Here is a 27080-nt window from a genome sequence, read left to right as displayed (position 1 = left end):
GTACAAGTCAGGTCTTATCCTGACTAGACACTGGGCATGAAGGCAAGAGAGCTCCTGGATCCACAGTTGGGTAATGTCTTTGAACCCTCCTAGATGGGCACAGACAAAAGGGACAGTATTCCCAAACACTGCATATAGGATCACAGAATTGCTTGGATTGCAAAGGACCTTAAAGCTCATTCAGTTCCAACCCCCTGCCACAAGCAGGACCACCTCACACTAGACCAGGCAGCTCAAGATAATGTCCCACTTGGCCTTGAACACTGCCAGAGACAGGGCATTTAGCACATCCTTGGGCAACCTGTTCCAGTGCCTTACCACCCTCACAGGAATGAATTTCTTACTTATATCTAATCTAAATCTTCCCTTTAAGTTTGAACCCATTATCCCTTGTCCTATCACTACAGAGACTGATGAAGAGTTGCCAGGCACCTCATATTACTAGTTTTACAGCCCTTGGAGTTCTGTTTCATATAAAAATGCAGCTAGCTACCGATGAAAATGAGTATCTCTTGCATTTCCCAGAAAGATTACTCACACATTAAAAGGCAGACTCTTTTTGTCATTTACTGTGTCCCCATCTATCAAAAAGCCCTTGATATATCAAAACAGTTGTTTTCACTGAGGTGCCTGTAAACTGCATGCTGTTTCACCCCAGCCTTGACTCTGTCAAAATACTTCTTCTGCAGTTTGCCTTCCTGTATGGTAAATAGCACCTACATGTAGACTTACATCTACCTACATGTAGACGTAACCTGACCAGTAAAATTCCTAATCAAGTCTGATTTTTAGTTCCCATATTCTGCTGCAACAACCCTGTTCTAGACTTGAACTTTGCAGCAGTCAAACATGATCATGCTGGGCTCCAAAGGTATCTCCATAATTCTGTAATCCTTCAGGTTCAGGGACTCTTCTATCTGCAGAAGATGGACCAAGAGACACTGCTCCACATGACAATGACCCAGATTTTCACAGTCATTGAAGGAAACTTGGGCCTCTCATGCTGTATCAGAGCTGCTCCATCACCAGACCCTGTAGGAAGAAACTTAAGCCCTAATTCTACACAAACCTGCTCTATAACCTTAGCTCAATTATCACTTCTCTTTTTGCCAACATGACCTTTAGGTGGAGAATTAAGCACAGAATTTCCATGACAATTAGAAGCCTGAAACAATTGTCTTGAAAACAGCAAGCCCTATAGCTTGGATCTTGCTATTTGATTCTATGTTTGCAGAGCACTTCTAAAACAATGGTCTCTCTTGTGGGTAGGTTATCTAGTTACCACCACAACACAATTGCATAATACATCTGATAATATCGGTCACACCATCAAGTGCTCATGCTTTACAAGCTACAGATCTTAACTTCTGAGTCACTCTGGGGTTTGTACAGCTCTTGATGGTTGGAACTAGATGATCTTAAGGCCCTTTCCAATCCTAACTATCCTATGATTCTATGATTCCTGTAAAGGTGCAGATAAAATATACAGCTGGTTACCTAAATGAGAGCCTCTTAATGTTTCTTTCCAGAAGAGCCTCCTTCGAGGAAACAAACCAGGCTTCCAACTGTACCGCAGCAAACCTAGAGCAAACTTGCAGCAAGCAATGCAGCTACAGAATATCTCATGGATGGACAAACAACATTTAACTCAACAGGTGGCAAGCATGACCCCCTTTTCTGCAGGGTTTTGAAAGGCAGTGAATTCAGCTGCAAGGAGCAAGGCTTCTGATGCTACCATCTCAACCCATGTCTGCCCACCATTACCTAGTCTCGCAGAGGTGCCTGCTGGGTACACTGAAATACAGTGCAAAAGGATTACTTTTTGAGATGTCTTACTCTCAACATCACTACATCAAGGACCCAGGTACTTCACCAACAAGTCCTGATCACACCAAAACTTGAGTACTTCAACTTTATACTCTCCCATCCTCTGTTTCTCATCTAAGACGCAAGAGAACAACCTGGATCCTCACAGACTGAGTTTCTGGAGCCCTATTTGCTGAAGAAAACTAAAGCTTTTATGAACGTCCTTTCTAAGGAATGCAGTTTCCACTAGTATCATCTTAGTTTATCTGTCCCCCAAACTGCAAATACAGAGTAAACCAACTATCCCCACATTGGCAGGCCTCAAAAGATAAGAAGAAAATACTTATATCCCTGAAGGCACTTTCTGAGATACCTTCAACTTCTAGAGATTTCTTGTCCAAACACAATTAAGAGTAGTCCCTGATAAAATTACTCTCATGGGCACATTGATGCTGGGTATTACATAAATGTCTCTGCACTTTATTTCAGCTGTCTGTGTAAAATGTGCTGGTTTGCATTCTTTAATAAATTTGGATTAAAGCACAGCTGAAAGCAGGATTGAAATAATCGTCTTTCAGATAGAGTACAGGTTGATTTTCCAAAGTAGATAAAACCACTACAAGTTCTCTAACGATGCATTTGAATCAGAATATAAATGTTTTGTGTTCTCTTATTTTCCCTTGTGAGATGATGCAGATCCTCAGTTTATATATTAAAGACATATCCCCCCCATTTGATAGATGAAAGGATTCATTTGGTTCAGTAATGTGCTCTATGAATCTGCAAAGATAAGAGCTTTACCCATGTGACAGATATTTTGATCCAAATCTCCCTTTCTCTTCCTTGGGGCTTATTTCAAATTAGAGGGATTAAATATACTGTCAAGTTATTTCTTGTAAAAGTAAAACCAGAGCAATATGGTGTGTTGGTATTTTCTCCCCATACACATTGCTGAAGCTTCTTTGCGTACAATGAAAGCAAACCGTGAAATATTCTGTAGCAGCTACATATTTAAAAGAGAATAGCAAATGAAACACAATTGGTGTCTTACCTCTTCGTATCTATCAAATACAGCTCCATCTTGCATAAAGGAGGGAACTGGCTTCTGCCAGTTAAATTCGTAAGGTTTTGCCATGATTAGAGAAGGAAAACCTGAAATAAAATGAAACAAAGCAGAGTTCAAGTACTGTCTTTTAAAAGGAATATTTCAAACTCGAAGCAGGAAAAAAAAGTGACTTTTGGCTTTTCCTTTCACATGAAAGTATTGAAAAGTCCCAGTGCAAATCAAGTGTTTTCCTCATGAGAGCATTTTTATTTCATAACTGTAAAATGAAAAATACCTGTAAAATGTGTGTCTGAACTTAATTATTTAAAAGCCACTTGCACAGTAACATTCCTTTAGCTTAAATATCTGCAACATCACTTCTAGAATAAAATGAGCCTGAGACTAATGCAGCCCTCAGTGATACAAAATGCCACAACCTGTAATATACCAGCGTTGTTTTTTAACTGGAAAACATTAGATCCTACGTAGAGAGATTTTGTTCTATTTATTGTACTGCAAAATCCATTTATATGAAATAAAGTCCTTGGTATTTTCGGTAGTATTTTACACATAAGATATATATAGAGGTCAAAATTCAGAGGGAAAAAATCTGTTTAGGGATATAGGGCTTTAAATAAAATTAGCTCTTCTAGTATTTTATTTAATACTAGAACAAAATACTGTCTTCTAGTATTGTGCATTTCTGCAAGTTTAGGAATGTGAACAAAACAATTCAGAATACAATACAGAAGTCATAACATATGGACCTTACAATAAAACTACCCAATTATTTAGTATCCTTTCCAACATCCGGGTGTCTTCTAGGTTACGCTGTTTTAAACCAGAAAGTGCTCCCACTACATACTCCAAAGTTAATTTGATCTGAAGTGCATCTGCACAGTTCCTGCCTACTAACACCATCTAGGGCACACAGTATCTTGGTTATCCCTTTATAGAAACATCATACAATGATTTGGGTTGGAAAGGACCGGAAAGCTCATCCAGTTCCAACCCCCTGCCATGGGTAGGGGCACCATCTACTAGACCAAGATTGCTCCAAGCCCCTGTGTCCAACCTGGCCTTGAATACTGCCAGGGATGGGGCAGCCACACCTTCTCTGGGCACCCTGTGCCAGCACCTCAGCACCCTCACAGTAAAGAACTTCTTCCTTATATCTAACATGAACTTCCCCAGTTCAAACCCATTATAAATGACAATGTTCATCTACTACTGACCATGCCTAGGGGCACGATAAGGGGTTAAGTGGAGCCAGTACAGTTCTCACCCCATTACAGTGCAGGCACCCAGCCCATGCAAAGCTTGGCTAAGCGAGAAGAATAAAAACCATACGTAAAATTCATGACAGTACGTGTTATCTGTGCTGTACAAACCATCTTTGTAGTGTCTGTGTATGCCAAAACCCTGAAGAGCAGACTAAAATATTACCAATTAGATAATAATGCTTCCACAATGTTCTTAGACAGAAATGTCTGCTCTGACTGACCTTTAAACCTGGAATAGATGTGTTTTAAAAGAAATAAAAATAACTTTGTTGTATCCTCCTTCTCTGTCTTGTTTTCATTTGTATCAAAAATGTCCTAACAAGAAAAGGAACCAGAACAAAAGAACTCGGAGGATACTGTTAAAAGACTGTCCAATGCTGGCTTGAACAACTGTTGTTTTTTATAGTACTCTACTGAAAAATATCCTTATTTACTAAAGAAAAATGCAAAATTCATTTTGAAGCTGCCCATCCCTATCTCCTGCCCTTTCTTGGTCAGTGATACAGGAATAGCAAAAACACGTACCGAGGTTTCCAAAGCCTTGGGAATAAGAAATGAATTCATTCTCCACAAGTATCAAAGTTCTGTGTACCACCATTAAGTATTCACTTTTGTTGAAAATGTGAAGAAAATTCAAACTAACATATGTGGACTCTCCAATTAAAACAAAAGGAGACCAAATAATATTTAAGACTCAGAGACCTTGAGAAGCTTTAAGATCCTTTCAGGGAATGTGCCAAATTAGTGAATTTTTAGTATTTGTTAAAAATACACTTACAAGTTTAGGGTCTCTTCCAGTTTAGAACAGCAGAGAGCTGCTTTTCCCTCATTCCATGGAGGAAGCTGCATAACAGGCCAGCCATCCCATCGCAGCAGCATGATGATGCCTTGTTCTGTACAGCTCAGACCTCACACGGTAGCTCAGTATAATCACACCACCTTGAAATCTTTGTGCTTGTTCTTAAAGCAAAATACATTTAGAGAACCACTGCTTCAGGAAGCTCTTTTCTGACTTCACTTCTTTGTTAATGGCAAAGTGGAAATCAGAACCAACACACCCCGTTATACAACAAATCCTCACCTGTCTTTGAAAAATATCCTTAAAGGAAAATTGATCTGGATTTACAAACCTGAAGTGATAAACACTCCATTTACTGACCAGTTCTTTATCAGTTTAAATGACTTTTCCTATCAGAATGTTCCCAAGAAGAAAAGTGATTTCAAATGACAGCTGGTTCATGCAGCAAGACATGCTGCCAGCATGTGAAATCCTTCTGGGAAAAGCTGATGTGTTCTGTGCTAAAACGTAACAAATGTGATGACACTTTTAAGACTGTGAAGAACACTCTCCCACAGTCCCTCACCTATATACAGGGCCTTTGCCCTTTTCTACTCACACTGAACAACATATAGACACAGATTTTAACACCCAAAATCTCTGCAACTGCTGTGAACTCCTGCAAAAGACACATCATAACGTCTGGCCTGGCATCTGGCACTCTGAATCCTGGATGGAAGCAGTGCTTGAACAGACATCTTTCAGAAAGACTAATTACTTGAGTGCTGCAGACATGCACTTTGGTACCAATTTGGACTATTCTGAGCTCATCATCCAGTCACTGAAACACAGCTCTCTAAAAATCCCTCCTGTACAGATATCTTCTCCTTGCCTGGGTACTCTCAGTATGATGAAGCTGTCTTGTTACTTCATCACTGATAAATTAAGTAAATTGAGCCCTTCAGGTTCTGCTGAAGGCTGGATGCCCATCTTTCAGATCTCCACTTTTCCAGCTGCCCTTCTGAAGGCAGGGGCCTGGAGACCAGGGCACAGGAGCCCCAGCACATTCCTCTATCACACAAACCATCATTACAGCCTGTCTTATTTGCATAACCTTACATGTAGCTGCAAGAAAACATCAAGCAATCAAGTTCTGTCCCAGGAACTCGAGCTCATTGTTATTTACGGTCTTACCACTCTCTTCTCTAGCTCTGCTCTCGCACAGGTCAATTCAGTTTACAGATGAACTGAGGCAGATGAAGCATGAGGGAATGATGGCTTGAGTACATGTAGCAAGGAGTCAGATGAATTGTAACAAACAAGATTTCTAAGCCATATGCTTTGGCAGCTGTGCAGAAGGTGAAGAAAATTCTCTCTGCCTTTAGAAAAGCTCTTTTCAGTCTCTCACATTGCTTACGCTCCCCTCAGAAATCCATTCTTCCAGAACCCTGTTAGCTTTTAAGATCACCAAAATGCAACACAAAATATTCCCCTGTCACTCTTTGGACCCCGGTTAATCTTCAGCAATTTCTAAGTGGTTCGCAGAATGTAAAAACCAAAACCTAACCCTTCAAACCTGAACAGCCATGACATTCTTGCATTCATCCGGCAGCAAACACATGCATACATACACCCTCACTATGATGAGAATCAAGAATTACTCTTTGAAGGAATCTAATAACAACGAAATGTGTGAAGATTCAACTGGGAGAGATACAAGATTTAGGAACTCAATTCAAGACAACATTTTAATTGTAAAACTTTTGCACAGCCTTTGAAAATTAAACTCAAACCCTTCTCACTGATTTAGGGGTTTTAAAGGATAAAAATGCTTCTGGATATATGCCCTTCACAAAAGCAGAAGGATCACTCATATAAAATGCCTTTTGAGCTATCTCCCATTCTTTCAACACTGATTTATGCCTGAAGGCCTGATTCAGTCCGTATGAAAAAAGCATCTTGTGATTCACCTGGAGCACCCACAGAGTGAGGACACAAAATTAACCATATCCACAATAACATTATTTAACACAGAAGCCTTCCTCTTTTGTAAGCTTGGCTGTACTAAGCTAAATCTGGGGTATGGGGTGTGAAAGGACTATAAATCCTGAGCTTTTTGTCATTCTTTGACCAAAAGAAGGACAAGGTGTGGCTGAACAAGAGGAGGAAAAGATCCTGTTAATACAAAGCAGACAAATGTTTGGGGAAAGAGGTGATATTCTAAACTAACCCACAGGGCTGGCTAGCATGATGGATAGGATACTCCTTGGATCCCATAAACATCCTGTCAATGTTGAGACACTGTTGGAAAGGACAGCAGTATTCCTTAGAGCTGATCCCCCCAGTCTAAAACAGTAACTTGTGATTTCCGCCGTTTCCTTAGCCCCAAATATTATAACAATACTTGTAATTTCTCTTTTAGTAATTATTATTTTTGCATCTGGAATGAATCACTTTTTGCTGAGTGAAATCAAGGAGGCTCCTCACTCTGTGTTTGCCATTTCACCACCTACCTCTTTGAATCACACCACCTAAACCTTCACCAGTTACTGTCTGTGTGGGTTTTACGTATCAGCACCCACAGAACGCTGCTGAGTTTAACATTCCTGTTCAGGTATATGTATTTCTCTTACAGGTACAAGGAAGCAATTAAAAACCCCAACAAACCAATGTATCTTCCACTCTTTCCCCCCTTGCATTAAACACATCCTTCACCACCAATCCCCTTTGGTAAACAAAAGAAATGGTTCATTTTGTGTGATGCATATGGTAGCATTAATGAATTTAGGGATCCGTTTGCCTCATTTTAAATCAAATAGAACATGCTCATTCAAGTGCACAAACAGGATTATCTGTCTATTTAGCTATTATCGTATCACATTAATTAAAGTAAAAGCAGTGAATTAACTTTATAGAATCACAGAATGGTTTGGGCTGGAAAGGACCTTAAGATCATCCAATTCCAACCCTCCTGTCATGGGCAGGGACACCTCACACTAGACCATGGCGCACAAGGCTCTGTCCAACCTGTCCTTGAACACCACCAGGGATGGAGCATTTACCATTCTTTGGGCAGCCCATTCCACTTCAGTTACATGAATCAGATCTAATCAGCAGATGTAAATCTCTGTCTACAATGTCTCTAAAACCTTTGGGTTTTTTTGTATGGAGTTCATCCTGGTCCAGAAGGTCTACCTGTAGAGCTGGGGACCGGAGTGAGAAACTGCAAGATGCAAGGACGAGGCGTTTTTTAAACACAAACCTTTGGTTTTTAAACTAAAGCTTAATGTTTGCAATAAGTTTTAAGAAAAATTAGAAAATAAAAGCCACTACAGCGTGAGTCCAATGTGAAAAGAAACGGTGAGAGCCACCCTGCTGAATGCCTGCGGTATCCACACTATAAAGTAATTCCAAGATTTCACAGCTCTTCAGGCTCTTCCACAGTCCAATTCTGTTGGTTGGTTTGTTTGTTTGGGTTTTTTTTTCTCTTTTAAAGACAGTGCTTTTTCAGCAGGTTATTTTTAAGTGTGTTATTCCAACAGCTAATGCAAGCAACTTCAAACAGTTCTCCCCAAAACAAGGTCCAGAAGCAACAAAAGACATACAACAGAGCTCCGGCGCCTGAACGTGTATTGTCTAGTAATGGCCTCAATTTCCATTTTGTCTCATTTTCCATTTCGTTTAAATTGCTGGAATCACTGGCATGCAGGGGCAGAGAAGAGGTTAGACCAAAACAAGAAATAGCCTGTTCTTAACTAACCTTTTCTTCAGCATTTCACACAAGTGCAGAGCTCTGTTTCAAGCCAAGAAATGAGTGTATCTACTGCTGAAAACAGCAGCTTATAGCACAGTGCTAAAAATGAGGGTTCAGTCATCACCTGTATCACCCACCACCTCCAACAAGTAGAATTCCAAGATGACTATAGGACCCATACACGGCCTCCCAGCTTCCCAAGATGTTTCTCTTGTCTTAATGGCTCCCTAGTTTGTTAGTATCCATAGTTTTTCTAGCCTTCCCATTCATTCTAAAACTCCCACTATCTGCTATAAGTGTTTCTCACCCATCCTTTTCTGAGGGGGCATTCCCCTTTCTGAGCAGTGAATAGAATGTAAAGAGACATACTGGTTATGCAGATAAACTTACTCAGGTATGTCTGCAACAGTATAACAAGACTATGTTCTGATAATTAAAATATATTTAAATCAAACATGATGGAAAGCTTTTCACAGATTCACTGAGGTCTAATTCCTCACAAGCTTCTAAAGTAATCAAGATAATGAGAGTCTGCCTAAAATTTGGCGTGCTTATACAGTGCAGACCGACAACCCAATGCTGCAGATACACACAAACCTCATAAATAGCAAACAAGTGTTCACAGTAGTATCAGGAATATTTCAGACAGAAGAAAATGCCCAAGTTCTCTAAGAGAGCAGACGTCCATAGAAGTCACTATAAACTCAAAGCCTGTTCACTCTCACAAATAAATGTGATAGACATCACATGTTCAATACATTTGATGAAAGTAATAGACTACTTATTAAAATTATGCCATTTATAAGAAATGTTGTATAGAAAATATTAAAAAGCATCGATTATGCTCATAATGTTCAAAGACAGCTGAATACCAATACAGAGTCAGCAGAAACATCCAACATAAGACATGCATATATGTAATGAAGTAACTACCAAATTCCCCCCAAACACAAACCAAATAAACACCAGGAACAACAAACCCATTCAATTTTGTCACCTCTTCAAAAGCTAATCCTACTGAGGAAATGCACTTCATGTCCAAAACGCGAGCATGTAATGAAGAACCTTTCCCTAGAACTTGCCCTGTTTTGTCTCATTCCAATAAAAAAAAACTCACCATATATAAAATTAAGTTGTCCAAAACCATGGAAGATGCTACAGTTTTCTCTTTAGTTAAGCAGAAGTGTTAGAAGTGTTCAAGATTTACTTTTATGATACTATCAAACATCCCATTTCCTGGAAGCTATCTCCTCCCCAGGCAGTAATAGAGAACAGATTGGACTTTGATGAAATCAATAGTTTGGTTAATAGCTGTCAAGATCTTTTCTGAATTGCTATAGCATGTGATGTATGTATACAATGCATCTTGATTTAACCAGCAGGGACTTTTATTAAGTTTAATTACTTCACTCTGTAGCTTTCAATTGAAGACAATGTTAAAACAGAAGCTACTTCGTGGAATAATAATTAGGAAAAAGAAATCACTTGCAAAACATCTCAAGTATTTCTGTATTACTTCAGCCCTAATTCTTTCTCTACAGCCTCGTAAAACCTGACACCTTGTATAATTACAGCAATGAGCCCTTAAGGAAAGGGACTTGTCAGATTTAGAAAAGACCCCAGAGTCTTCAATATGCTCTTTGAGCAATTAATACCATATTTCATCTCTACCGTTGTTGTTTCGTCTGTAGCTGGCAGATTACACGTCATTTCAGCCAGTGAGTAGTGCTTCTCCCTTGTAGTACACCTGCATGAAGTATTTGTATCAATTATTCCAATTAAAATCATGAGTGATTTTGACATTTAGAACTTCAGATGCTTCTTTTTAGCCTTCTTCTGGGGCTTCGTGCTTTAAAATATCTCAAGCAGAAGTGATTCCCATAACTTAAATGTGATAGGAAGACATGAATAAATGTTTCAAATTAAAACCCAAAGGATTCATGTGGGAGTGCAGATAAACATCAAATAACCTTAAGTGAGCATCATTCCTGTGAGGACTGCGAGAGTTCAGGGATCCTAGGGTATAAAACAACTGCAAAATTCTAAATCCAGATTATTAACTGCAAATATCAGAGGAAAGGCACCACAAACCCCCAAACCAGATGAATATCGGCAGAGTTTCATTTTTAAGTGCAAGGAGAAGTTTTGGAGATAACACAAGCCAGAACCTCAAACAGAAAGACAACAAACTACAAATATCAGCAGCTCCATGGCCAGGTCCCGAGGACACAGTTGTCTGTTTCCAAACACTGACACTGGCTCAGACCTTGTATTAATAAAGTGCAATGAAAGGTCAAGACTGTATTTTTGTAATAACTTCTAAATCTCCGTGTGTTTGAAACGATCCCTTCTATGGTCAGGTACTTCAGCTCTAACCAAACCTTAATAAAGTTTTGACATGACTTGATGTGACTGCCTTCAAAATACACAGATATTTTCAAAACTAATCAGCTGTGAGGAACACAGACGTTACTTTCAAAGCTAAACTTAGGATGGTGACATTTATAATCTGCAGCCTTCATTCTGACCAGTTTTAGAGATGGTCTCTGAGGAAACAGCAGTGAGCTACATTGCTGGCCTCAGATTTCAGACAAAGCTAAGGGGATCATCCTAGGCAATCATTTCACTGGTCTGAAATGCATTAATATCAAAAAACTGCATTCTTTATTTGACCGTTGGGTGTGTGTTATAGAATCATAACACAGTTAGCGCTGGAAAGGACCTTAAGATCATCTAGTTCCAAACCCCTGCCATGGGCAGGGATGCCTCACTCTAGACCATGTTACTCAAGACTCTGTCCAGCCTGGCCTTGAAAAAAGTATAAAGTGTGTTAAAAGTAGTTATCTGCTGAAAGTTTAAATTCATTACAAATTTCTTGGTAACAGGTTACCAAGCCTACAAACCATGAAAACACAGGGGGTTCTATGCTTTTTAGGTGAGATTGTCATTGGCACTGCCCAGAAAATATTTCTATCTATGTTAGAAGCCATAACATGGCTCAAATTCCTTCTCAGAACCCCCCTTACATCCTAGAGATAGTGAGTTTTGCATCCCCTTCTTTAAACAAGAGAAGATAACATGGAATTAAAAGTAAGAAACATAGACCTGGTATCTGCCCTTGATCAGTATAGTCCTTCCTTCCTTGCACCTGATATCCTTTTTCTTGTTTTCATCAGCCTTCACTTCACCCATTACCCTGCTCACTCACATCTTGGCTCACTCCCTCAATCAAGTCTCAGCTGGGAGGTAAGGGAATGCCAGCACAGATTAGCAACTGGTTGGAATGGAAATTATCTGTCACCCTTCTGACCACCCAGCCCCGGTGCTGCGGTAAATCTAATCGTGGTAGCAGAGATCTTTAGGGGCAGCTTATTGCTTCCTTAGTTCTGTGACACGACTTGAGCTAGAGTAAGAGCAGCAACAGAGCAGCAGTAACCTGCTCCGGCTAATGGTGGTACAGACCACAGCGCCCTCCGAGCTTTAGGTTGGTTGGATTCATCTTGTTTTCCTGCCAAGATTTCAGGTTCAGAAAGAAACAGGACATACTAATTGCTTCCAAACACTCTACCTCTTGTATGCAGAAACATTCATCAGCAATTGTTCAGGAAAATCACAATCCCTTTGGGCTAGCTTGGAATGAAGGACCTGGGCTACAGCTGATATTTAGCCAGACTGCTCCAGAGTGCTGGATGGACACATTTGACATTTCCCATTTTCCCTTTTCCCCTTCTAAACAATAAGGCTAGCAAGTCTTGTCTGAACTACACACTTAGTGATGCTAATTATTTATGTATATAGAGAGCCTGAAACCACTGGCAGCAAGATATCCCAGAGCTAAAAGCTATTACGTTATACACTTCTAACCACCAATAACATCCAGCATTAACTTGTTAACAAACAACTGGGCATTTTGCTGAAGATGAGACTGCCACAGTTCTGAACACAGCGTAGCACTTGGCAAGGGTGAACAGAAAATGCTGCCTATAATTTGGAAATCTTAGAGGCCCTCTTTCCAGCAGGACTGCTGTCCAAATACAGACAGTCACGTTGGAGATATATCAGGTTATCAGCTATTTACAACTTGAATTTCCTAGAGATTCAAGAGGAAAAGGAACTGGTCCTGAACATTAACTTAGTGTTATTGTTACTTCGTTATTGTAGGTAGGTGGCAGAGTAAGCACTTCTTCAGCCAGATTTGTTCTTAAATGGTTGTTGTGTCACTCCCCAGAAGCTCTGAAAGCCATAGAGAAAGAATAAGAAAGACTGTGCAGGTAACACGACCAAGGATGAAAAATAGATGCCACTAATCCTTTAGCTGGTACGCTCTTAGTTAACCATGAACTGGCGATGGGGATGCACAAGACATGGCATCACAATCTCTCTCACTAATCCCTCTCTCAGAGAAACTGTGCAGCCTGCATGTAGGTACATTTCTACTAATCAAATATTAAAACAAGTCTCTTGACATTGTTCTGCTTCCTGTCACAACAGCCATTATCAAATTGACAGCTGTCTCTTAGGAGTAAAATGAGACTTCATGAGACATCTGAGAGAAGTTTATCTGATAGAACAGCTCAGAGAGCTAATATACTCAGTATTGAGGCATTCAGTTGCTTACATTACTTGAGAACAATGTGCCTAAAATGTCTTTCTGAATATCAGTGCATTGTTTGTTTAAAAAATGGGGCAAACTCAGGCACATCAGCTATTAAAGAGAGAGGTGGGAGAATCCCAAGCCAGCAGCCTCTCTAAATCACCCTGCTGGATGCATCTGGGCTTCTTCAACTATTCATATTCTATATGAAAATTTCTGAAGGAAAGGCATCTCAATTTCTGTATTTCTCAAAATGGATGATTTGACATAGTATTCCAAAAGGGATAAAAATAAAAGTGTTGGTATGTAACCTGTTTGTCCAGTATGGAGACAAAGAGGAGAGTCAGTCTGCCAGTATGGCATGCTAGTGTACAAAGCCCATTTTGAACCCTCATTTGACATCTCATAATAAACAGCAGGCTTTATAGCATGCTGAGAGGTTCCATTTATCCAAATTTTTCTGGCCCAACTGAAGACATCAGTCAGGGACTGACTTTCTCTAAATTCCTAACAGAAAGATGCAATTCACTGTCAAACAGCAGGAAACAAGAACGGGAGCCGTTACCTCTCCGAAGCTCGTCATCACTGTTCTTTATTGTCACCTGCTGCTGGAACCTCCACTTCTACTTAGGCAGAAAGGGACACACACACTATGGCTGGAGGATACCTTTGCTCTCATGCTATGACAGGTACATAACAGAACATGCTCATGCAGGCAGGCAGATAAGCAGCACTTTCTCTTCTCTCCCTGGAAAGCTGAGAGCATGCACATCATGCTGGAATATGAAGACATTCTTGATTCTGGACAACCATTAGGGGAGAAAGAAATGAAACAGATGTGTGGGAATTGAAAAGAGGAGGGAGAGACTAGGAACAGGAAAAATGCAGAAATCAAGGATGGGATGTCTGAGACTGATGTGGTCTTCAACAGAATGGTAAGTGCCTGAGCAGGCCAAAACAGCTAAAAAGGAAAAGGGAAGGTGGCAGCATTTTCACAATGCTGGAAAGGAACAGTAGATAAGTCTGCAATAGCCGAAATGGAAATGGTTTGGGATAGCACAAGCAAGCCTATTTTTAGAGATTATTCCAAGTATGAAGCTGGGTTTCTGCAATAGGGCTGGAAAGGGAGGAACAGGGTGGAATATACACTAAGACACACCAACAAAACAAAACATTGTTGTCTATGTGTGTGGGGTAAAGAAAAAAAGAAGTGGCAAGAACAGTGCCAACATTCCAGGCAACAGCAGAGCAGGGTTATTTATTGTGACAGCTTGGGAGTGGGGATGGCAGGGCTCCCAGAGATGAGGAGTTCAGCATTCCCTTGTGCTGCAGACAAACCAAGGGATGCATGGGCAAAATGCCTGGGAAGGTGAAAGAACTGATTCTAGATGAGAGCGTGGAGATCAAAGGCAGAGGAGTCTGTTTGGAAGCCATCGGATGCAATGGAAATCAACAGATGCAACTTGTTACACCATAAAAACTGATAAAAGCAGAGACAGAAAGAAAATGTTTTGCCATTTGCACTGGCTGCATGCACTGAAGTGTTCTGCAGTGCTTAACTAATGCTGTCACTATCCTCTCTGGTCTCTACAACTCAGTAACAAGTGGCACTCACACATCAAGTAGAGCACCCATCAAACCCAAGAGCAGTGTCACACACAAGGCACAGCAGACCATGCAGAAAGTGAGGGTAACATTTTTACATGTCCAAAACCAGCTTTGCTTCATGCATCACCATTAAGCATTTCCAGCATAATAATTACCATGGCAAAGAATAAAAACTTGGGCCCAGCAGGCTTTTCCCATAGGAAAACTGGTCAGCTCGTTCAGACTGCTTTTCTTCCTGTCACATACCTATTAAATGCTCCAGACTGTTTAATGTGATAAAAATGTCTAGACTGGTTTTTAACTGAAAGCTTACAGAAGAGAGTTCTTTGCCCTTGGCTAGCAAACCCCTTTGCTCCCTTCTTGGTAAGCACAATCATGTGCATGCTGTACTTCTGCAGACCACACTGTATGCATACATACAGAAAATACATTTCTGGTGTCCTTATAAATGCTCTGAGATTTGAGAGGTGAGCCCAGGGAAATGTGAAGAATATATACACAACAGGTACATACAGTACTGTATAGTATGGCTTTACAAGGAAAAACCTGGAGCTGATGTTGCTGAGGAAAAGATGACAAAGCACCTCTCACAGTCCACTGAACAAGAAAAGCAGAAGAATAACTGAAGCAGCTCTGTTAAGATTGATAAAGAGCAAGATGCTTTTGCTGAAAGGTAGAGTTTAGGCATGAAATCCCAATGGGCACATTAGAATAAGTGTTACCACATGTGAATCAGTGCATTCAATGCTTTGGGGTCCCTAGTTGCCCTCAGTCTTTAGCAGCTGCTTATTATTGTATAACTAAAATTCTGACAATTAAAATCACTCTAAACACAGCTACAAGTGCTCAGTTTATACTAAAAATACCTCTGGCAATGGAATGACCCAGCTTGACTGGTACACACCCTTCAGCCCTTTCTCTTTAGGCCCCATAAATCTGCATCTGTGGATGGGTCATGGTCAAGGGACAGGTGCATCTGATTCTTGTCAGCATGTGGGACTTGCACATTGGAAACTGAGCTGCATACCATGGAAAAAGCTTGAGAAGAAACACTATCCCTGGACGCCACTCAGTGTAGCTGACTCCCATAGGAAATACAACTTGCCAAAAGAATTAATGGACAATGTGACATGACAGAAACATTGCTTTGGCACAGTCACAACTGGCCTGTCAAGGAGTGTATCAAAGTCCCAGTTCCCATCTTCCTGTACCCTCTGTGTTCCCAGAACAGTCTTCACATCCTGAGGATAACTGTTTGTTGAAAACGCTCTTCATCCTCATCCAAGACCCTAACTCTTGTTCTTTGTGATCCGACCATAAACTGCACTGCCAGAGGAGCTGAAGAGCCAACTGACCACTCCACAGGAAACAACTAAGGGCTTGGGAATATCTACGGGAAGGGTGTTTCAAGGGAAGAAAATGGCAGCTTTTCCACATTAAAACACCTGTGGGCTGAAAGATCCATACAATAAAGGTACTGGCCCACCACTGAGCACTTCTTCTGTCTTTTCTCCTTAAGATACTATGAACAAGTGACAATATTCCCCTCTTAAAAAGAAAGAAAAGGGTTTTTCAGCATCAGCAGGGAAGGTGATTGTGTTGGTTTTGAAGGACTCTGATACCATACAACTACACCTTCAAGTGCAGAACAGACCCTAAAATCAATCTTCTGTGAAATAACTACACATACAAGTTGAAAGCTTGGATCAGGAACGTGACACCTTGGGTGGTTTTTATGGTTGCTTGTTTCCTTAAATATTAATATAGGGTTTTAGATCAACAACTCTTCCCTTTTGTCAGCACACCCTCCTGCAAGTTTGTTTCTGTACAGTTCCCATGTCAGAGGATGCTTTGCATAATTACAGCACTGCTGAGTTAAATCCCTTCTTTCCTCCATACATGCACAGCTCCTTTGGGCAGCTGAGTGAAATGGCACATAAAGGGAAAAGGGAATAGGCCCAGCTGGTGTTTCTCTGGAAAGCCCCATGCCATCCCAAGTAACCTCCAGAGCGCTCTGCAAGCTTTTCATGCTGAGCAGCTGGCAGAAGCCTCCTGAAGGCAGGCACCCAGGCTGTGCTTACTGAGATACCAGCTTGTTGGCAAGGGTTTTTTGGATGGGAGACAAAAGCAACACAGGGAACAGCGAGGCTCCTGCTTCTCCTGAAACAGAAGTGGCTGGCACAGAAGCTGAAAGAACAGATTTCATACTTACAGCTTTCCCTTCCAAAGTTGCATTCTATCGTTCTCTCCACAACCTCAATAGCATGGGCTAGTTAAGGGTTAATCAATAATATTGTTCACTGCAGGATGCAAACTAACATGCATAAAGAGTATCCCTGATTAACCGCATTAAGGGCACTGACACCTATTAGCTTTGTAAACAAGCAGAGCAGTGGACACCACTGTCCCCAGGTTAATTGTTACCAGTGTGTGCTGGAGGCAACCACTTATCAGAGGTAACCAGAGTAACCTGACTGCAGAAAAGCCAGGAAAACAGAACACACAGCTGCTTGTTCAGTGTGCCAGCAAAAAAAAATGAGCCCTTTTGGAGCGATCAGGGACGATACAAGGAGCTGATCCAACTCTCTCACTGAAGAGAATGGTCCTAACACCTTGCTTGCGCTTCCTTTTCAATGATCCCATTCCTGATAGCCTGAGTGATCCCAGTTTAGCCATTTCATCTCTGTACGGTGGTGGAAAACTATTCACTTGTTATCTTTTGCTAGCTAGCTTTGTGCATTATATCCTGGTCACATAGGACTTAAGCCATGAGTAGAACCAGCACAAAGGAAAGACCTACAGTGTGTGGCTGGGAGAAGCAGGAACACCAAATTTTTTGGTGGCAATAAACTGTGGTACTGATCCTTTGTGAGCATAAGGAAGATGCAGAACTATTAAACAGAACAAAGCCAAAATTTACTCTTTGTTTCTGAAGCTATGGTTAAAGAACCACCTGATTTTAAAGTTCAGGGTGGCAACACTTGAAAATCATGTGGAATATAAGATCTTGCAGGTGCTGGGTGCGATTAGCAGAGAAACTGCACTTTCTGCCAGAAATCCAAATTCACACACAAGATAAGGAGGAACAAGTAGCTCATGGAACACCCATCACGGTGGCAGAACTATCAGCTCCAGGAAACAAAGGCCACTCTTTTCAAGCTTCTATAAGGGACAGTACTCTGTTACAGTTCCAGAAATCAGACTTCCTTTGGCTTCCAGACCGGGTCCTGATAGGCACAATCCAAACCTGCTTTTCTTAGAGTGTGTGGCTTTGTTGGAGCAGAAGTATGAAACCAGGATATAAACCAGGTTGATAATACCAGGATAAAAACTGCCACAAGATCCAAAGCTAACAAAAAGGCACAAGAGCTCCAGCCATGCTACCTGAACCCCTACGACTACAGTCTCTGGCACGGGCCACAAGCTGAACTCAAGGAACACAAAGTCTAATCAGCAGTACTGCATTGCAGAGCAAATCACAGCTGTGGCTGAAATGAAGACATGCCCTACAGAGCTGCTTTAGAGATGACATGCCTTAAGACCAGTTCATTCAGTGTTGCTTATAAAAATGTAATTAAGAAACGTGCTATATCTTTTAAGATTTCAGTCCATGTTAAAGCAGAAAACAAAAGATTATAGATACAAAGATCATTTCCTTCCTTTATTGAGACACCCTTTTTCCTGCATCATGAGTACAGAGGATTCCTGAAGAATGTGATGCCTCAATTCACCATTCTATTTACACGCAGAAATCTCCTGCATGAATTAAGTGATGTTTCCACCTAACACTAGGTGGTCCCTCAGCACTAACACTGGTGAAAGATCAGCTACACCTGATACACAAGCTGCTTAACAGAGAAAGAGCAGCTCAGTGGGCACATTCATGCTGTGCAGTGTAACATGGAGATGTGGGAGTCAGCTCTGAGCTGGCAGTGTCCTGCCAGGCTTTCTGGGGTGCTAGAGGCAGCCTCATGTGCAGGTTAATTTAGTTCACAGCCACAGAGAGCTGCACGTTACTACAGCTAGGATGCTGCCAGCTCAGCTAGTGCTTGCCCAGGGATCTTGGGGATTTCTACCCATTATAGTATGTAGGGCAAACATACCTTCTGCTGCCATGGTCTAGTGTGAACGCTGTTTTGCAGTACATTTACAGTCACTCAAAACAGGCTGGCTGAAAGCCTTAAAATATCACCAAGCAAATCTTGGAAGCAATTAGAGATGATTTCAGACTTTAGATTCTCAAAGACTCCTCAGTAACACTTGTCTTTGTTCAGAATAATATCCTGCAGTTACTGTATCCTCCATAAATGACTCCATACTAGCAGTATTGCTGTAATTCTGCTCACTTGCACAACGTATAAATAGTACCTGCTCCTATGTAACAGAAGATGGTGAAAACAGGTTTCTAATAGATGTCTGTCCTTCACCTATGAGCCTCTCCAGGCAGGTGCACTACAAGGTAAGATTACTTCAGCAAAGCATGGGTGAAATCCAAACCCCAGCCTGGCATTCTAGCTTTTAAAATTGAAAGTTTACATCAATAAAGCTATTGTTTAAGGATTAAGTTGAAACTGAAACTCAGGAAACTTGAAGCCAATTCACCTCTGGAACTGTTTTCTCCACTGACTTTGACCTGCGCTCAGCTTACGTACCACTTCTTAGGAAGGTAGCATGAGAGCCCCATTAGACATTTCCAAACAACATTTCAATGTAAGCAATCTGCTTGTAAATTCAAGTGACCCATCTCAAGAGCATGCTGAATGGCAATGTCAAACCTACTCCTTTCTTACTCTTGTAAAAGACACAAGCAAACACTGACAAATGGTAACAGTTAACATACAGAGATGAAATAAAACTCCTCAGTTCACTTCAGGGAAGAGGTCAGTGCCTCTGTTACACACACAATGGGATGGAGAAGTGGGATGACAGACACCTGTGAGGTGCAAAGGATGCAAGTCCCAGTCATTCCACTAGCAGAAGATCAGCCAGTATCACCCTGTGCGAGACACTTGGTTTCATCACAATCTTAACAATAGCTGCTGCTTCTCCCAAAGCCCTTGACAGCACATGATGAACAAGAATCTCTGCACCCATCTTCCACATTGCTGGAAGCAAAACTGGGAATCTGCCTTGACTGTCTCTGAAATATCAGTAAGATCAGAGGCAAATAAATGAATGCAAACCCACAAGTTTTAGTTACTTCTTTTGGACGCTTCTTGAGCAGTTAGTTTGCATGGTTTCATACAGCTTTGGCTGCATGAAGTGTTTGAAGCTCCAGCAGTAACAGACGTTTCTTATCAGTATAACGTACTCTGAGGCACCTTGAATGTTTCAAGTGATACAAGCCATCTGAAACATCACTAGAATTATGTTTTATTAATCCTCTGAGGGAGGAGGTAAAAAAGTTGCTTGCCAAACATGTGAGATGGATACAGCATGAATCTCACAGAAGACAACTTATATGAATCTCATATTCATATATGTCACTCTGAGTAGGATGACCAAGGGATGCTGGAACCAGAACCCCTAACCTGGGAAACCTCCAGGTAAAGATTAGCCAATATAATTTGGTTTGACTGTGGAAGTTTTGCTCAGCTCTTAATTATAAGCCATTTATAAAGGTCTTTGCAGAGTTTCAATGTAAATACAGTCAAGAAACATTTTTTATATCCATAAGGAAGTGCTTTAGTACTTCAGGAAGGTTTCTGTGTGTTGTGGACAACATCAGGACCAACTCAATTAAGGATAATTAATAACATGAGCAGAGTCTTGGATACATTACAGATTCATCCCATTTTAACATCACAGATTCATCCCATTTTAACATCACAGAATCTTGTTTCCTTGTATGTTACAACAGAAAAATGTTTCAGGATTAGAGAATACAGTTTAGTTACAGGCACAGAGAAAGAATACCAAGGTGAATTTATCTAAAGTCTTCATTTCACCTTGTTTTTCCCTCCAGGTGGTAAATTCTTGTTGTGTTCCCCTGATGTGTACTCTTCAGCTATATTAGGGCCCTATTTATTACTACCTCTCAGAAAGAAAGAGGAAAAATTAAAGCTAACTTGATTCAGTTGCTACTCTTGTGTAACGTAACATTCTTCTGCTTCCTAGCAATACATAGTGACAAAAATCTGTGCTTAAGTCTCATGTTATTTATTGAAAACCACCAAAAATTGGCAATAAATAGTAAAGCTGAAAAACAAAAAATAAAACTAAAAATCTTAGACAAGGCTGCGTGGAGACCACACAGCAGCTTCCAGTGTCTGAAAGGGGCCTATAAGGATGTTGGGGATGGACTCTTCATAAGGGACTGTAGTGACAGGACAAGGGGTAACGGGTTCAAGCTTAAACAGGGGAAGTTTAGATTGGATATAAGGAGGAAGTTCTTTACTGTGAGGGTGGTGAGGCACTGGAATGGGTTGCCCAGGGAGGTTGTGAATGCTCCATCCCTGGCTGTGTTCAAGGCCAGGTTGGACGAAGCCTTGGGTGAGATGGTTTAATGTGAGGTGTCCCTGCCCATGGCAGGGGGGTTGGAACTGGATGATCTTAAGGTCCTTTCCAACCCTAACTTATGATTCTATGATTCTATGAATTCAAAGACAGTTTCTCCATTCAAATCTCACAATAAATAGTCCAATTTTACCTTCTTCACAGACTGCAAACTTTATTTTTTTTTAACAGACACTGGCACATACTTAGCTTCTTCAAGGTAAAATTTACGTATCCAGCAGGAGGACTCAATAATCTTACATCCAAAAAGCACCATGTGATATTTATACCTTCATTTCCAGCATATTCTATATACATTCAACTCTTCCTTTAAAAAAAAAAAGCAAAGGAAGATGAAGAGGTGGAAGGGAAAACTTCCTCTTTAAATCTCTTCAGGACTTAAAAATCAGATTCTAGTACAGTAATAAACTTGACTACATACAATGTTGTTAAACAGAGGGTTGGAAAGCTCCACAGAAAAGCAGACCCCTCTCACAGACAAGAAAAAGGCTATGAATAGCAGAAAACAGAGATGATCTAAGAGAATAATTTTATTTATCATCCACCAGATGTGTAATGGTATTAATTTTATATACCAGAGGGCCTATTTTCACCAGAACACCTAATCTGACGTCGCATAACTACATTTGTGTTTTCAGTTAAGCGTGTATACATACCCAAAAAGCCAAACTAGCTGAAGTTTGCTTATTTCATAGAATCACAGAATCATAGAACAGTTAGGGTTGGAAAGGACCTTAAGATCAGCCAGTTCCAACGCCCCTGCCATGGGCAGGGACACCTCACACTAAACCATGTCACCCAAGGCTCTGTCCAACCTGGCCTTGAACACTGCCAGGGATGAAGCGTTCACAACCTCCCTGGGCAACCCATTCCAGTGCCTCACCACCCTTACAGTTTTGACATCGAAAAGGTCAACTTTTTGAATGTCACACACTGGCACAGCACCTATCAAGTGCTTCTAGGACAGCCTGGAAGCTCTTTCCAAGTATAAAGCATTCATTTTCAGTTCTTGTAATCACAGGATTTATCCCAATCCATTTTGAGAATTATCCCCATAGAAATAGCAGGTTCCATTATCATAAAAGTTAAAGATTAAATAAGCATCCTACTGCTGCTTCATTTTGGTACCCTTTAATCATAGAAATTGTCATTTCTAATATTTGAGCCAAAGTAAATTCTTTAATGCCACCACATTGAATCTACAATATTTTCATGTTAATTTGCAGGTTTCTCATTCATTCTTATTCTGTGCTTTGAATACGCTTGACTCCAAAACCATTTTCCTGAGATACATTCCCAACATTCACAATCTAAATGCAACATTCACAATCTAAATGCCACAGAGGAATCTGTAACTTATAGTAAGCCTTAACTTTTGCTTAGCTTTCTAATTCCCTCTGTATTAAATCACCTTTATCAGATATTCTTAGAGTGCTTTACCAGAATGGTCACTGATTGAAGCTATGGCTTCAGTAACATTTAAGGTAGCAGGGCTCCTACTCCTATTTGCAGTGATCCCTTAACATAGAGGGAACAATAAAAGTACATGAGACAGACTTACAAGGACAGATTCAAATCAATATGAAGATGTCATTGAGTACAGTGCCATATCAAAGTGAGTGTCAGCTCCAAAAGATGTGACTAGTTGTGAACTACAATTACAAAGAATAAACACTAGCTTCATTTTCATCTGACATTTTTCATCATAAACTCTTGCTGCTCTCTGCATGCTTGGAAGAATTAACAAGTACAGCTTCTGCTCCTAGAGAAGGTCTCATCTTTTGGATAACTTTTCTTCAAATTATTTCCCTCTATGAGTAAGTTTTTCCAAATTGAATATTTAGTGACTGGGGATGGAGCCAGGGATGGAACATTCACAACCTCCATGGGCAACCCATTTCAGTGCCTCACCACCCTAACAGGAAAGAATTTCCTCCTTATATCCAATCTAAACTTCCCCTGTTTCAGTTTGAACCCATCACCCCTTGTCCTATCACTACAGTCCCTAATGAAGAGTCCCTCCCCAGCATCCCTATAGGCCCCCTTCAGATACTGGAAGGCTGCTAGGAGGTCTCCACGCAGCCTTCTCTTCTCCAGGCTGAACAGCCCCAATTTTCCCAGCCTGTCTTCATACGGGAGGTGCTCCAGTCCCCTGATCATCCTCGTGGCCTCCTCTGGACTTGTTCCAACAGTTCCATGTCCTTTTTAAGTTGAGGACACCAGAACTGCACACAATGCTCCAGGTGAGGTCTCACAAGAGCAGAGTAGAGGGGCAGGATCACCTCCTTCGACCTGCTGGTCACGCTCCTTTTGATGCAGCCCAGGATACGGTTGCTTTCTGGGCTGTGAGCGCACACTGAAGCCAGCCCATGTTCATTTTCTCATCAACCAACACCCCTAAGTCCTTCTCCACAGGGCTGCTCTGAATCTCTTCTCTGCCCAACCTGTAACTGTGCCTGGGATTGCTCTGACCCAGGTGTAGGACCTTGCACTTGGCATAGTTAAACTTCGTAAGGTTGGCATCAGCCCACCTCACAAGCGTGTCAAGGTCCCCCTGGATGGCATTCCTTCCCTCCAGAGTATCAACCAAAGATACCTCACTATTTTGTTAGTTAACAATATTAAAACTTTTGTGCAACATTCAACTGTTTCTAAAGGACTTAGAATATTGCAAGTCTTGGGCAAAGGGGCACAGCTGTTAGTTTTAATAAATGATTGACACATCACATCACAGTCAGCAAATACCTGTTTTCAGGCAGTTTTGCAGATCTTTATGTTAAAAACATTAAGCCCTTGTACTGAAGGAGACTCGGAGAAGTCACGACTCCATTATCCAGCCCCTGGAAAGGCCAAACCCAGTCCATTCTCATAGAGATGACTAACTTTCACATAAATACCTTCAGTGCTGCAAAGGCAGCAAGCTCTGCAGGCAGCCTATTCAAGTGCTTCACTATCCTTTACCCTGGAAAAGTTCTTCCTAGTTTAAATAATCTTCACTTCAAAGATACCCATATTTCTTACCCTAGGCACCCTGGTACATGGATTATTCCTCTCCTCTTTGCAGAAACCTTTCAAGTATTTAAATCTTATGGTTAAGCAACAATTTGTTTTCCAGTGATCATTTTCAGAGACTGTGTGTAAGTTGTTCAACACACAACATGATCTAATGGTAAGGATGACCAATATGAGATACAGCTAGCAACATGCTCACTCCATGAACACACTGCTCAGGACAAGCAGCTTCATCTGCTTACAGCCTGGTTGTCACTTTAAGGAAAAATTAACATCACAACTCAGACAGATAATAATAATAATAAAAATAAAAAAAAACCCATCAGTTGGAAATTTGGAAGCATCTTGCACAATGAAGAGAATCACAACAGACAATGCCTCATAATGCTTTTAAATACTCAGGGTAAGACACTGGAGTGAAATTTCATATCTGTGCTTTTGTTGTAGAGTGCTGGCATCTTATCAGAGCTCAGCATCCAGAAAGGAATGATGCTTTGGAGCCCCAGACACAGCCCAGACCTTCCCCAGGAGACCAGCAGGCTGGCAATCACAAAGTGGTGTGCTGGAAATACACTTCCATACTGGAAGCACAGGTATTTTGACCTGTCTGATGCAATCCATCAAGTCTGCCTTCAAATGCTCCAGATGGCTGATGGAAGACAAAAACATTCCCATGGTTGATTTGTTTATGCATCTGCAGGAGAGCCCTGCAGATCCCACTGGCACTGTCCCAAAGTACAACAGATATCTGGACAAGGCTGGTACCTGCAGCCTACCCCACAGCACAGAGGGAGGTACCAAAACCAGACACAGTCTGTGTGAGCTTGCAAGGATACGGCAAATGTCTGCTGCACAATGTGACAAACAGGATGTCTCAGAGAGGTCTCAGGTAGGATAATACTGAGAACATTGATTTTGGTGCAGAGTGAGCAGTCATCACTTGCTCTCCCATGCACTACATTTACAACATGTGGCAGCAATGGACATCAGTGACGTAAATGTAAAGCTGATATCCAATGGATCAGATGACCACAGAGGAAATAAAGTTATGAGGCAAGTTTAAGAAAGGGAAACCTTAAAAAAGAGGCCAAAATAAGATGGTACAGTACCTACAAGACAGTATCTCATGGCTAATGACTACCTCACTTATAGAAAGGCTGGTATTTTTGTTTTCAATTCCACACGTTTTTGAATGGCATTTTGGAAACAAACTCTTGAAGTAAATGAGGTTTTCAGTCTCCATCTAAAGCTGTTTCTGACTAGGCACACTGCTGGTTGGTGCTGCCCTCCAATGAGTCTCGCTGTAGATGTGCAAGAGACCGAAAGGATGCAATGAACATGCTTAGTGAGTGTTTACTGCTACTTGAGAGAATCTGTTCCTCAGCAATCACAGAGCACAAACAGATACTGTTAATGTCAAAGACAAAAAGCAGCACTGGACACAGATAAGCTGTTAATCACTTTTCCCGATTGATGACTGGGTGCAATCTAAAATCCAACTGGTAATCTGAATATGAAGATCTTATTCTTTCTAGGTTAAACAATCCCAGCCCATTCAATCTCCCCTCTTTTCTCCTACTCCCATCATACCACCTCTCTCCTTCCAACTCTCTGCCCAGGGACCACACTTGCTCTGAAGTACTGTGTCCAGTGCTAGGTACTCCAACAAATCCTTCCTAGAATTTTGTTACCATAATCAATTAGGAAGCAGAGGAACTCCAGTAATCACCATTCCTTCAGAAGTCATGGGGAAGACTAAAAACCCAAGCCAACCATACCCCAAAAGCCCAAACATGATTGGTAGCATTACTGCTGGCCTTGCATTAAGCCCTGTCTCAATTTCTCAAAGACACTTCTAGAGAAGCTACATTCCCTTCAGGCCCTTTGCAAACTCAGCAGTAGATACCAATTCAACAATTCTGACAAGATCTCAGTACTTTAAATGCTATTTCCCCCCGCTCTGAAATACAAGGGGTAATTAAAAATACTCATTTCCAGTATGACTTATAATTAGGAATTCAGATGTGCAGGCTCTGCCAGAAATGACAACACATACATGCTGTGATAGCTAACGTACCAGCACAGGCTGGGCTAGTGGACAAAAGCGATGTTGAAAGGCCAGAATCCCAGTTCATCCAACTTGGCTGGGAGTGCTTTGCTTAAAGATTAAGCCGTTACAAGTTTGAAAGAAAACTGGTACAGGTTTTTTGCTGCATAGTTTCCAGTTCACACAATTTTGAAACAGTTTTGCTTTTTAAATTTAGTCTGATTTGAAATTCATTATTATAAAAATAAGGATGCCCGAAAAACCCAGCAATACAATTCTTCAGGGACTGCGAAACACACTTCATTCTAGCTTAGTGCCAGACTGCTGCTTTTAGCTGTTTAAAATAGAAAACAAACTTTGCCACACAATCATGTCTAGGTCACTGAAATAAATTACAGTACTTGCATGAGATTCACTACCTAAAATTTTCAATCCAGCTTCAGCCTGGATTAAAAAGATGCAAGGAATTAAGGCAGAATGAGAACACACGAGCTTTTCGAGACAGATCGCCACGTAGCCCCATCTAAATAAAGATGGGATTAGAAAGGTCCAACTATGACGTCAATACTATGACCTACAAAGAATTATAAAGAGTTAACTACACGTACTACAGTTAGTTTCACTGAGCAACTACTCT

General features: G+C 41.0%; 1 protein-coding gene across 9 annotated transcripts in view; it reads right to left on the bottom strand.

Annotated features, from left to right (window-relative positions):
• PLCB4 (phospholipase C beta 4) overlaps positions 1-27080 on the bottom strand; it is a 198813-nt gene that overhangs the window by 86204 nt on the left and 85529 nt on the right. For all 9 annotated transcript variants that reach the window (XM_062610270.1, XM_062610280.1, XM_062610251.1 and 6 more), the window contains one exon: positions 2858-2958. In XM_062610270.1, the coding sequence (XP_062466254.1) occupies positions 2858-2941 (84 nt within the window). In that variant the 5' untranslated portion in view covers positions 2942-2958. The remainder of the gene's footprint in view (positions 1-2857; positions 2959-27080) is intronic.

This window comes from Pezoporus occidentalis, unplaced genomic scaffold, assembly GCF_034315485.1.
Source record: "Pezoporus occidentalis ecotype Australia unplaced genomic scaffold, CSIRO_AGI_Poc_V1 ctg10, whole genome shotgun sequence".
Classification (NCBI taxonomy): domain Eukaryota; kingdom Metazoa; phylum Chordata; class Aves; order Psittaciformes; family Psittacidae; genus Pezoporus; species Pezoporus occidentalis.
Note: the sequence above shows the minus strand (reverse complement) of the source record. Positions and strands in the feature narration are given on the sequence as shown.